At 38.9% G+C, this 14,584-nt stretch overlaps 1 protein-coding gene across 1 annotated transcript in view; it reads right to left on the reverse strand.

Moving 5' to 3' along the window:
- Positions 1-14,584, reverse strand: part of CECR2 (CECR2 histone acetyl-lysine reader) — a 221,925-nt gene that overhangs the window by 31,711 nt on the left and 175,630 nt on the right. Inside the window, exons 6-7 of the mRNA XM_081083531.1 lie at positions 12,567-12,616; positions 11,646-11,806 (exon numbers count right to left, since the gene is read on the reverse strand). Of these exons, the coding sequence (XP_080939657.1) occupies positions 11,646-11,806; positions 12,567-12,616 (211 nt within the window). The remainder of the gene's footprint in view (positions 1-11,645; positions 11,807-12,566; positions 12,617-14,584) is intronic.

The raw sequence follows: 14,584 nt of genomic DNA on the forward strand, positions 1-14,584 counted from the left end.
AGGGTCAGGGGGTTAACTGGGGACCAGATGCCTCAGTCCATTGCTCCCTAGTAAGTCTCCTGGGTTTCTTAAGTTTAGAAGAGAAGATGAGGGGGAAGGGAAAGGCAGGCATGCTCCTGGGAAGATGTAAGAGTCTTTTATGCAGATAAATATTTAAAAGTTTCATACTATGGAAATTGTTCAAGTGATTTTAATGTGGGGGGAAAAGTGAATATAGATCACTATTTACACATGTCATAATTAAACACAAACTGCTAATTAAAATTTTGTATTATTTTCTTTATAGGCCTTAAAACTAGTTTTGACTCTACATTTGATTCAGATTTTGGAAGTTGTCATGCCTAGATAGGCTTTTATAAAGTCATTTTTATCATTAAATACTGTAAGCCTGACTTAAAAGGAGTTTGCTATCCAAAGGTAAAATCTGGGATGAAGGAGAAGAGAGATAAAACTGAAACAAACAAAAATTAACCATTATTATTGCATACATAATACTGTACTCATAAGGAACCTCAAAACCTAAATAGAATTCAAGTTCCCCAAAATCTTTATCCTATAACCAGAGTAGACAGTTAAATATGCTAGATATTGTTTCTGAAATGGGGATGGTCCTGGCATTAAGCAAGGACAATTCTTCTGAAGAATGTGTTTCTCTAGTTACTGGTTCTTAAAGGTCAGAAAAGCACCTTCTCTGCAATGCATGAGTACCATTCCCTTTACCCCATCTCTCCAGGTCCTTATTTAGTCCAACTTTTAGGCAACATCTTTCCTCAGCCGAGAAGTTATGATGAAATTATAGTTAATAAACCAAAGCAAACCAAAATAATTACTTTTTCTTCTTTCAGTAACATAGAGACTCCAAGCTGATACTACCTTTAATATAAAAATTCATATGATGGGGGAAAAGGAGGAGACAGAGGAAAAATAAGTCTTGTCAAAGGATTTATTTCATTCAAAGAAAGCTGTATTATTTTCTATAAATGAGACACATAAAAAAGAGAAAAAATGGGCATATATTTACATGTAACAATGGTAATGTGTGTGTATTCTTTTTTAAAAAATATATATTTTTATTGATTTCAAAGAGGAAGGGAGAAGGAGAGTGAGATAGAAACATCAATGATGAGAGAGAATCATTGATTGGCTGCCTCCTGCATGCCCCACACTGGGGATCGAGCCCGCAACCCGAGTATGTGCCCCTGGCCGGAAGTGAACCTGAGACCCTTTAGTCCACAGGCTGACGTTCTACCCACTGAACCAAACCAGCTAGAGTTAATGTTGTGTGTATTCTGTGCCTCTATGACAAAAGGACAGCTGGTGATAACATGAAATATTCTTCCTTCGAAGAGTACAAGAGGATATTAATAGGACCAAGAATTTTATTAAGGACTAAAGAGATGCAAGCCAATGAATCATGAATAGAAATATTAAATCACCAGAGTCACCTGGAAAACAACATGGAGACATTTCAAGCATTAAGTCAATGGAAGGGGGAAAAGGGAAAGAATAGTTAATTACATAAATCTTTACAATATATAAATATTTTTATAACAAATACGATTTGCCAAAACCGGTTTGGCTCAGTGGATAGAGCGTCGGCTTGCGGACTGAAGGGTCCCAGGTTCGATTCCGGTCAAGGGCATGTACCTGGGTTGCGGGCACATCCCTAGTAGGAGATGTGCAGGAGGCAGCTGATCAATGTTTCTCTCTCATCGATGTTTCTAACTCTCTATCTCTCTCCCTTCCTCTCTGTAAAAAAATCAATAAAATATATTTAAAAAAAAACAAAAAGAAAAAAAGAAAAAAACCGCAAAAAACAAATATGATTTATTATTTTTAGTATGTAACAATGTCTTACAAACAGTAGCCACCTCCAAAACAAACAGAACACAAATATAAGACATATAGAAGATAAACCGGCTGAACCAAGATGGCAGCATAGGTAAACACCGGAGTTTGCTGCCTTGAACAACCACTTCAAAAATACAACTAAAAGACGGAATGGACATCACCCAGAACCACAGGAAAGCTGGCTGAAGGGAAATTCTTCAACTGGACGGAAAGAGAACAGCATACTGAGGCTCAGAGGAGGCGCAGTGCAGAAAATACAAAGGTGAGGAGGTGCGTGAGGAGCGGGCTGGTGGCTGAGGGCGCGGTTGTCGTTTTCAATCAGGAGGGAGGCTCAGGCTCTGAGCTCCAGTTCTGGGCGAGTCTCTAGGGACCCAGACTCAAACGGGAGAAGCGGGACTGTCTGGCATCGGTCAGAACGTGAGGGCAGCTTTCTCTCTGTGGTTTGCAGCAGTTGCTGGGACTCTGAGAGGCAGAGCCTCTGGGAACGGGAATGAGAGCAGCCATAACTGCTCCCTCCGCCCGCTCTGTTTGATCCCATAAGACCTGCCCCGCCCAAGTCCTGCACAGAGGCATTTGCTGGATAGCCTCAGGCAAAGGCTAGATTAGCACCTCCCCAAAGGACAGAAGTTTTCCCACTGCAGACACAGCTGATTCTCATAGCCACTTGGCCTGGAGGTCAAATCCCCCCAGTATCAACTACAACAATCAAGGCTTAACTACAACAAGACTGCGCACAAAGACCACTAGGGGGTGCACCATGAAAGCATAAAAAATGCGGAGACAAAGAAACAGGACAAAATTGTCCATGGAGGATATAGAGTTCAGAAACACACTTTTAAGGGCTCTCAAGAACTGTCTAGAAGCCACCGATAAACTTAATGAGATCTGCAAGAAATGTAATGAGACCCTAGATGCTATGATAAAGAACCAACTAGAAACTAAGCATACAAGGACTGAAATAACGAATATTATACAGACTCCCAACAGCAGACCAGAGGAGCGCAAGAATCAAGTCAAAGATTTGAAATGTGAAGAAGCAAAAAACACCCAACTGGAAAAGCAAAATGAAAAAAGAATCCAAAAATACGAAGATAGTGTAAGGAGCCTCTGGGACAGCTTTAAGCGTACCAACATCGGAATTATAGGGGTGCCAGAAGAAGAGAGAGAACAAGATATTGAAAACCTATCTGAAGAAATACTTACAGAAAACTTCCCCTACCTGGTGAAAGAAATAGACTTATAACTCCAGGAAGCGCAGAGAATCCCAAACAAAAGGAATCCAAAGAGGACCACACCAAGACACATCATAATTAAAATGCCAAGAGGAAAAGACAAAGAGAGACTCTTAAAAGCAGCAAGAGAAAGAAACTCAGTTACCTACAAGGGAATACCCATACGACTGTCAGCGGATTTCTCAACAGAAACTTTGCAGGCCAGAAGGGAGTGGCAAGAAATATTCAAAGTGATGAATGCCAAGAACCTACAACCAAGATTACTTTATCCAGCAAAGAGATCATTCAGAATTGAAGGTCAGATAAAGAGCTTCACAGATAAGGAAAAGCTAAAGGAGTTCATCACCACCAAACCAGGATTATATGAAATGCTGAAAGGTATCCTTTAAGAAGAGGAAGAAGAAGAAAAAGGTAAAGATACAAATTATGAACAACAAATACGCATCTATCAACAATGAATCTAAGAATGAAGTGAATGAATAATCTGATGAACAGAATGAACTGTTGATTATAATAGAATCAGGGACATAGAAAGGGAATGGACTGACTATTCTTGGGGGGGGGAAAGGGGTGTGGGAGATGCGGGAAGAGACTGGACAAAAATCGTGCACCTATGGATGAGGACATAGGGTGGGGAGTGAAGGTGGAGGGTGTGGTGGGGACTGGAAGGAGGGGAGTTATGGGGGGAAAAAAAGAGGAACAAATGTAATAATCTGAACAATAAAGATTTAATTATAAAAAAAAAGAGAAAGAAAAAAAAAGAAGATAAACCACCCACATCAATGATCAAAAGGAAGAGCACAATACAATAGGTTTTTCACTTATAAAATTGTTAAAAATTATACAAAGTGACACATTGTAAAGACTGGTAAACATGTCTTCTGGAGGACAATCTGGATATATGTATCAAGAATCTATACAGAGTACTTACACTTCTTAAAAATGAGATGGGCAAAAATGTTTTTGTGGTAGATTAATAGGTGATATTATATACTCAATGCAATCAACAAAAATTTCATTTCTGCCCTGGCCATGCATGGAAGGGTCATGGGTTCAATTCCCAGTCAAGGGCAAGTGCCTCGGTTGCAGGTTCGATCCCTGGCCCTGTTGGGGCAAGTGCAGGAGGTAACCAATTGATGTGTCTCACGTCGATGTTTCTGTCTCTCTCCCTTCAACTCTCTAATAATCAATGGAGGATTCAAAATTGGTGGTATTAAGTGGAAACTACACTGACACTTTCTCAGGACTAAACTGGAAATACAATTAAAATACAGAAAAACCACCCTGAAAAATGAACTGAAGACTAGCTGGCGAGAACCCTGATAACCAAGGAGGGAAAGTGGAGAACGTACAGACTGGTAGGAAGTGCAGAGGCACGAAAGGGCTAGAAGAGCTCCCACAGAAAACTCTGTGGTCTAAAGCCAAGCTGGGCTCCCCAGCCCAAAGCACCAAAACTGAGAAAGGTGACTACATAACATCTGGCTGTGAAAAGCAGCAGGACTGCTGTCTGCCAATGAGAGACTGCTGGAAATGCTGGCATCCTCTTAAAGGGTCAACACACAAAATTTCATGTGCAGCCATTCACCTTGGGTTCTGGCAGAAAAGACTGGAGCTCTCTGAAGAGACTCCAAGACTGGGGCCTGGGGTTGGAGATCGGAGGGCAGCCACCCAAGTTTCCTTTGCTGGCGGACCTTTGCTATCCAGGCGGTTTTGCTTGAGGGTAAGGCAGTTGCTCCACCCTGTTGAAAGACTTTCACCCCACCTGTGGTCTATAGCGTGAGGCTAATCAAGATTGAGTGTCCATTAGACTGCAGGCAGAGGAGGATCTCTAGAGCAGTGGTTCTCAACCTTGGCTGCACATTAGAATCACCTGGGAATCTTTTTAAAATCCTGATTTCTGGGCCTCATCCTCCGGAAATTCTGTTTTATTATGGGGTGGGGTCACATCATTAGTAACAAAGGTTGAGAACCACTGCTCTAGAGGCTTTGAGTCTGCCTAACCTCCTTCTGGACCCAGGACTAGGAAAAGCAGACTCTGGAGCACATCTTGGTCCTTGCCAAAAACACCTAGTCCCATCAGAGGGAGCCTCAAGCTGTGGATTGCTGTTATCCACAAACAGGGTACTCAGGGCTAGCATCTGGCCTCAGTTATGCATCTGCACAGGTGGAGGTCCACCTAGAGGGCGAGAGCTCTTGTACTACTGCACAGCTGGCCAGCTGTGTTCCAGGAGTCCAGAAACATCTGGTTTGGGTGTGGATATGGCATGAGTTTTTACAAGATGACTATCCTTCCAGTTACCACAAAAAAAAAAGGCTCCTCACAAATACACTGTGTAGTTAAACCTTTTAAAAGGAGCAACAGACAGCATCTGAGATTGTCCTGCACTAGAGATTGGAAGTCATAGCAGACCTACCCAAAGAAGAAGCCATAATGGGGATACAAAAAAACCATCAAACCAAAGAACAAGAGAATTCTCCAGAAGAAGAGCTAAACAAAATGGAGATAAGAAATTTATTAGAAATAGAGTTCAGAATAATGATGGCAAGGATGGTCAACAGCATTAGAAAAGATATAATAACTATGAAGAATAACATAGCACTAATAAAGAAAATAGTGGGAAGAATACACAACAGATTAGGGGAAGCTGAGGATAGGATCAATGAAATCACTCAATCAGAGAACCAAAAAGAAAAACAACGAGAAAACCCCCAGAAGGACAGCCCTAGCTGATTTGGCTCAGTGGATAGAGCATCAGCCTGAGGAACAAAGGGTCCCAGGTTCAATTCCAGTTAAGGGGCACTAATCTTGGTTGGTTGCAGGCTCCTCCCTGCAGGAGGCAACTAATCGATGTGTTTCTCTCACATCGATGACTCTGTCTTTCCCTCTCTCTTCCACTCTCCCTAAAAGTCAATGGAAAAATATCCTCAGGTGAGGATTTACAAAACAAAACAAAACAAAACAAAAACACAGGAGGACAGCTTAAGGGAGCTGTGGGACAACATGAAATGCAACAATATTCACACCATAGAAGGCCCAGAAGGGGAAGAAAATGAGCGAGGAATAGAGAAGGTGTCTGAAAAAATAATGGCAGAAAACTTCTCTACCCTGGTGAAGGAAAAAGTCATACAAGTTCAGGAGGCACAGAGAGTCCCAAGCAAGAAGAACCTAAATAGGCCCATGCCCAGACACATCATAATTAAAATGCCAAAAATTAAAGACAAAGAGAGAATCTTAAAGGCAGCAAGAGAAAAGCAATTTGTTACTTACCAAGGAACTCCATAAGACTGTCAGCTGATTTCTCATCAGAAACTCTATAGACCATAAGGGAATGGCATGAAATATTCAAGGTAATGAAAAGCAAGGATCTGAAACGAAGATTATTATACTCGGCAAAGCTATCATTCAAAACACATGGTGAAATAAAAGAGCTGCCCAGACAAAAAAAGCTAAAGGAGTTTATCACCACCAAACCAGCACTGCAAGAAATGCAAAAGGGACAGCTATAATGAGGAGAAGAAATAGAAACACAGGCATAAAGAATTAAAATGGCAATAAATAAGTACCTATCCATAGTAACATTAAATACTCCAATCAAAAGACATAGGGTAGGTGAACGGATAAAAAAACATGACCCATTTATATGCTGTCTAGGAGACCCACCTCAAAACAAAAGACTCACACAGGATGAGAGTAAAGAGATGGTAAAAAATTTTTTCATGTAAATAGAAATGAGAAAAAAAAATCTGGGGTAGTAATACTCATAAGTGACAAAATAAGACTTCAAAATGAAGGTCATCACAAGAGACTATAAAGGTCACTACATAATACTAAAGGGACCGATTGAACAAGAGGATATAACCCTGGTAAACATATATGCACCCAATACAAGAGCACCTAAATATCTAAAAAAATAAAAATAAAAAAATTCTAGAGGACTTTAAGGAAGAGATTGACAGCAATACAGTTATAGTAGGGGACCTTAACACCCCACTGACATCACTGAATAGATCTTCCAGACAAAAAATTAACAGGAAAACAGAGACTCTAAATGATGGATTTAAATTACATTTATAGGATATTTCACCCTAAAGCTACAGAATATACATCAAGTGAACATGGGTCATTCTCAAAGATAGACCACATGTTAAGACACAAATCAAGTCTCTCCAAGTTCAAGAAGATTGAAATCATATCAAGCATCTTCTCAGATCACAATGGAATTAAATTAGAAATCAACAACAGCAAAAACATTCTCAAATATTCAAACACATGGAGGCTAAATAGCATGTTATTAAACAGTGAACAGGTTACCAATGAGATCAAGAAAGACATAAAAAACTTCCTGGAAACAAATGAAAATGAACATACAACAACCCCAAATTTATGGGACAAAGTGAAAGCAGCTCTGAGAGGAAGTTCATAACACTACAGACATACCTTAAAAAACACAAAAAAATTAATAAATTATTTAATCCTACAATTTTAAGAATTAGAAAGAGAACAAGAAAAGACCAGAGTAAGTATAATGAAGGAAATAATAAAGATTAGAGCAGAAATAAGTGACAGAGACAAAAAAACCCCAAAAAACAAAACAAAAAAAATGAATGAAAACAAGAGCTTTTATTTGAAAATATAAACAAAATTGCCATAAGCCAGACCCATCAAGAAACAAAGAGGACCCAAATAAATAAAATCAGAAATGAAAGCAGTGAAGTAAAAACTGACCCCAGAGAAATACAAAGAATTGTCAGAAAATACTGTGAACATGCCAACAAGTTGGACAATGTGGACAAATTACTAAAAAATAGAATCTTCCATAACTCAATTGGGAAGAATAAAAATACAGGAATAGGCCAATAACAATCGATGAAGTAGAAGCAATCTATACTAATAAAAGCCTAGGTGGCCCTCGCGCAGCACCCTCATGTCGTCTCAAGATGGCCAGCAGGGGAGGGCAGTTTTGGGTGATCGGGCCGTCAGGGGACGGCAGCTGGGGGCAATTGGGCCGGCAGGGGAGGACAGTTGGGGGTGATCAGGCTGGCAGGCAGAAGCAGTTAGGGGCAATCAGGCAGACAGGCAGGCCACGAATGGTTAGGAGCCAGCAGTCCCGGATTGTGAGAGGGAGGTCCGGCAGTCGGACATCTCCCGAGGAGTTCCAGTTTGGAGAGGGTGCAGGCTGGGCTGAGGGACACCCTCCCATGCATGAATTTCATGCACTGGGCCAATAATAATAATAATAATAATAATAATAATAATAATAATAATAACAATAGTCCAAGAAACACTTCCAAACTCTTTTTATGAGGCCAGCATTATCCTAATGCCAAAAGACACTATAAAGAAAGAAGATTACAGTCCAATATCCCTGATGAACATAGATGCTAAAATCCTCAAAATATTAGCAAATCGTATCCAGCAATATATTAAAAAGATCATACAGCATGACCAAGTGGGATTTATTCCAGGGATGTAAGGCTGGTACAATATCCTAAAATCAATAATCGTGCTACATCACATAAACAGACTGAAAGACAACAATCACATGATCATATCAATAGATGCAGAAAAAGCATTCAACAAAATCCAACAACCAGTTTTGATAAAAACTCTCTGAAAAATGTGAATAGCGGGATCATATCTCAACATAATAAAGGCAACATATGACAAACCTACAGCAAACATCATACTAAATGGGCAAAAACTAAAACCTTTTCCCTTAAGAATAGGAACAAGACAGGGATGTCTGCTTTCATCACTTTTATTCAACATGGTACTGGAAGTCCTAGACACAGTGATCAGACAAGAGGAAAACATAAAAGGCATCCAAACTGGAAAAGAGGAAGTAAAGCTCTCATTATTCGCAGATGACATGATTCTGTACATAGAAAACCCTAAAGACTCCATCAAAAAATGACTAGATTTAATAAATGAATTTGGCAACATAGCAGGATACAAATTAAGCCCCAGTAATCCATGGCATTTTTATATACCAATAATGAATTCTCAGAAAGAGAAACTAAATAAACAATTCCATTTACCAATGCAACAGAAAAAATTAGGAAACTTACAAATAAAATTAACCAAGTAGGTAAAAAGCTGGTACTTGGGAAACTGCAGGACGTTGAAAAAAAGAGATAGAGGAAGACAAAAACAAGTGGAAGAAAATACTGTGTTCATTGGCTGGTAGAATTAACATCATTAAAATGTCCATACTACACAAAGCAATCTACAGATTCAATGCAATTCCTATTATAATACCAAAGACATATTTCACAGATCTAGAACAAATACTCCAAAATTTATATGGAACCAAAGAAGGCCCTGAATATTCTCAGCAATCTTGAGAAAGAACAATGTTGAGGAATCCCAATACCAGATGTCAAGTTATACTTACAAATCCACTATACTCAAAACTACCTGGCACAAGAATGGGCATATAGATCAATGGGACAGTACAGGAGAACTCATTATGCTCAATTAATATTTGACAAAGGAGTCAAGACAGTCTCTTCAATAAATGGTGTTGAGAACTTGGACAGATATAAGCAAAAAAAAAGCAACTAGACCACCAACTTATACCATACACAAGAATAAACTAAAAGTGGACAAAAGATTTAAATATAAGCTGTGAAACAATAGAAATCCTAGAAGAAACTATAGGCAGCAAATTCTCAGACATCTCTTGTAGCAATATGTTTACAGATACATCTCCTAAAGCAAAGAAAACTAAGGAGAAAATAAATAGGACAACATCAAAATAAAAAGCTTTTGCACAGCAAAAGAAACCATCAACAAAATGAAAAGGGAGCCCACGGTATGGAAGAATATATTTGGCAATGATATATCGGATAAAGAGTTAATATATAAAATATATAAGGAACGCATGCAACTTAACAAAAGGAAGACAAACAATCCAATAAAAAAATGAGCAAACGACTAAACAGACCATTCTCCAAAGTGGACATACAGATGGCCAAGAGACATATGAAAAAATGCTCAAAGTCACTGATCATCAGAGAGATGCAAATTAAAATAATGAGGTATCACCTCACACCTGTCAGAATGGCTACCATTAACAAATCAACAAATGAGCCCCAGCTGGTTTGGGTCAGTGGATAGAGTGTGGCATGGGGACTAAAGGGTTTGATTCTGATCAAGGGCACATGCCCAGGATTGTGGGGTTGATCCCCAGTGGGGGGTGTGCAGGCGGCAGCCGATCAATGACTCTCTCTCATCATTGATGTTTCTAGCTCTCTCTCCCTCTCCTTTCCCCTCTCAACTAAATAAAAATATACTAAAAAATAACTGGTGAAGATGTGAAGAAAAGGGAACTGTAGTATACTGCTAGTGGGAATGCAGACTGGTGCAGTCAGTGGGTGCAAGTGGCGGCTTCCGGTCCTGATCTCCCCTGAGGGCTTCTCCACCTCCCCCTGCTCCTGAAGGGTGATTGGGGTAGCAGCCACTGCTTGCACCTGCTGTTGGTGCTGGTCCCAATCGCTCTGCGCTGTCAGCGGGTGCAAGTGGAGCTGGAGCTGTCAGCGTGTGGAAGTGAAGGCGGCGGGAATGCAGAGGATGGGCTGAGACCCGCCCCTGTGCCCGCTGCAACCTCGTGCCCCACAGTTCCTTTCAAGGTGCATGAATTCGTGTACTGGGCCCCTAGTAATTTATAAATATTTTCTCTTCATATTTTATTGGCAGCCTGTCAAATTTTTTCTGTCTTTTATTAACGTGTATTAAAATTATGGAAATGAAACAAGCAAAGTAAATTATTACTGAGCACCCACCACGGAAAGACATTACATTAGGTGCTGTGGGGGTCAAAATGATGAGTAGGACATAGTCCTTAATCTAAAGAAGCTTAAATTCACAATGGAATTAAGTAAGCGATGAATTAACATGTTAGGGAGGACAATCCTAAGACTAGGAGCAATGGACAGCTCAAGGAAATAATGACTTTAAGTGGAGTTTTTGGGAGAGAAGTATTTGAATGGGTAGGGAAGTAGAGGGGAAAAGATGTTTGCAAAAGTCAGAAATTAGGATGCATATACATGAAAACATAGGCTGTATGGTTTATGAAACTACAACTTGCCCTGAAGTGGAGAAGAGGGCATACAGCTCAGATGGAGCTGGGAAAAAGAGCTGGCACTGGACATACAAAGACAAATACTTGTTAGAGATTGTTGCTTAGGGGAAAAGAGACAGACAATAAGATGATGATGGGGAAAAAAGCATATAGAGAGAGTTATGAAGAGGGTGATATGAGACATACCTGAGGGTTCAGGGAATGTTTCCTGATTGTGAAAAGCCACTCTAAGTAATGAAGTAGGGGGTGGGTGTGGAGGGTTTAGGACTTCTTGGATAAAGAGAATTAAATTATGTTGTCCACAGTCAAGGCCCATGAGTGACATGAGGTCCCATTATAATATTCCAGAGAAGAAAGGATAAAGGTCATACCACATCCAGGAGACAGTGGAATGTATTAAAAGCTCTAATGAATAATCCTTAAAACAATGCAGCTTTACACCTAATACAGAGGGGAGGAATACTTTTCCTTTGCATACCTTCTGGGCAATCATGTTGCAGATCTCGGGTAGGAAATCCTCGCTGAGGAGCTTATAGAGCTGCCGTTCTCGAAGGGAGGTCCTCTCTCGAAAACTCTCAGTGACCTGTCTCCATTCTTCTTCTGTTTGGCACAGGAGCCACCAAGTGCCTTGACCTGGCCCTTGGGACCCGGAAAAAAAAAGGGATGGGTTCATTAAATAAATCCTCTTTTCCTATTTATTCTCAATTTTTTTTTACTCTGGCTCATGAGCAAAACCAGGAAATCAGAATAAAAGACCTATTCCTTTTTAATTTGAAGACTGATAATGTATACTTTTGATTTTCCTGTTACTATCACTGTTTACAGCTAACAGTGAATACTGACCAAAAGCAATATAAATATAACTTTTGTGACCTTTATAGGGTAGATGTGAATATAGTAGAAATGCTTAAGTGTTTAGTTTTTCCTATGCAAATAGTTTTGATTTGACCTTTTGCAGCATCTTCCCCATTTCACAGACATTAAGATACTATTATTAAATTTATATTCTCCTCCAAATTATGCGATTTGGATTACAAAACTGAAATCTCAATAGGAAACCAGTATACTCTTTTATGTAGTAAAGCATTTTACATTAAAAAGATTGCTTGCTCTTTCAGAAGTTGCTCATTCACCTAAATGTTTGAGTAGATATTACACTGAGGCCAGGTAACAGGGCAAAAGTGAAAAGAACTACTCCTGATATAAAGTTATCCTTCAGGAGAGACGGGCACAGAATAAAGTACAAGGAAGAGAGAACTGAAGGGCAGCAAGGCTAGTTAGATGGTACTGCAATAATCATAACTGCAGTGTATGACTCTGGAAAATGAGAATCCCCATCACAATACAAATCAATTGCATTGACTTAATCTTTTCCAAAAACTCCAGCAGAGGTCATTACCATTTCTTGTCTGTGGCTCAGATGCCATGGAATTTTTGTCCTGCTTCTCACTGAAAAAGAGATTAACAGTTAAACACAGACATGTTCAAAACTGTTATTTCCCCTATCAGGTAGACCCAACTAAATATGAGTGTGTGTGTGTGTGTGTGTGTGTGTGTGTGTATGTATCAAGAGGGTAAGGTTATAAGAAATGACTACTGAAAAAATGAATACTAGGATGTAGATGTATTGGAATAGAGAGAAAAAACTGACATAGGGACTCATTGTTATGGTAACATCAATCATAGGAAAATATTAACTTCTAAAACATCAAAAAATATCAAATAGAGGAGTGTTAACAGTTAAATACCAAGAGGGGAAAAAAGAACTATAAAGTGTTAACAGTTAAATACCAAGAAAAAAAGAAGTATAAAGATTCCAATGTTGTACTCCCTTAACTCAAAGCTACACTGAAGATATGGCATACAAGGGTGGGCAAAAATAGGTTTGCAGTTGTAATACAAATAAATAATTAATAAATAATAATACAAGAATTAACTGTTTCACGTATTAACAACTGTAAACCTCCTTTTGCCAATCCTATATTTAAATTTAGCCTCATATAAGGTAGAGGTTAAGGACATAGGTTAAGAATAAGACTTGGCACTAACCATGACCTCGTGAAAATTAATTAATGTTTCTATAAAATGGAGTTGTTAATATGCTGACCTTACAGGGATGATGGGCATTAAATTCTAAAATGCGAAAATGTTCAGCATGAGTGTTAAGGATCATAATTATTTGTACCCTGAGTCATACTAGACATACTGTTCCACAGAATTTTCTGTGCGAATAAAAATGTGCTATATTGTTTCTGTCAATTTGGTAGCCATGAGCCACATGTGGCCACAGAGCACTTAAATGTGCTGTGGCTGATGTGACTGAGGAATTGAATTTTAAATTTTATTTAATATAAAAATATTTAAATATAGAGCTATCAAGAATAAAATCACTGTTAGAGGCACAAGTCTATGTACGCTTGATAAAAGATTCTAAACAGTAAAACCTCAATATAATGGACTAATTTGGGTGAGGACTGTCCATTAAAGCCGAAAGTTCGTTATATAATAAAGTAGGTTTTCTGAATGTGTATGTTAAAAATTGACAAATTAGTTTAGTTTACCTGTTTTAACTAATGTAGACACATTTGTATAATTAAAATTAACTATGTATGGAAAGTTTAATTTCAGTTTTCTATATGTACAACTGTAATTTTAAATTTATACTGAAGCAATCCAATAAATGCTGTATTCACCAGTCACTGTTAGTAAACAAATGCACGTGGCTGGGGCGTGGCTTAGTGCATGTGGGAACATCCATGGTACAAGTAGAAACTGCTGCAGAAAGTCACACCAAATGACAACAGAACCAATTACCTGCGAGATGTGGTGTGACCACGTGCTATTCATTTGCTGAACATTATTTAAATGTAGACTATACTTGTAGATATGTAATACTTATTATGTTGGCAAAATTACTAAAGTGTTTTTTTCAAAATATGGCCTGTTCGCAAAAATCTGTTAAAAATAACAGTGAAGCCCTGGCTCAGTGGTTAAGCATCAACATATGAAACAGGAGGTCACAGTCCAGTTCCAAGCCAGGGCACATGCCCAAATTGTGGGCTGTATTCCCAGAGGAGGCAGCCAATTGATGATTCTCTCTCATCTAAGTTTCTATCTCTTTCTCCCTCTCTCCCTTCTTCTGTGAAATCAGTTAAAAAACACACACACACACAAAACCTAGTGAATTAATAACAACAAAAATAACCTGTAGCAAGTCTTGGTTAAAAGAATTTTAAAATTAACAAGGTGTTAATTTTCACATATGACATACGAACTGGAAATTTTGTCCATTAAATCCAAAGTCCATTAAATTGAGGTGTGCAAAATTGAGGTTTTACTGTATTCCTAACACTAAGGTACTTTAATTTCACTTATAGAGAAATGGAGATAGATATGAATCAGCTTTTTGAATATTTA

The sequence above is a fragment of the Myotis nattereri genome (genome assembly GCF_964212035.1).
Source record: "Myotis nattereri genome assembly, chromosome: 2".
NCBI lineage: Eukaryota > Metazoa > Chordata > Mammalia > Chiroptera > Vespertilionidae > Myotis > Myotis nattereri.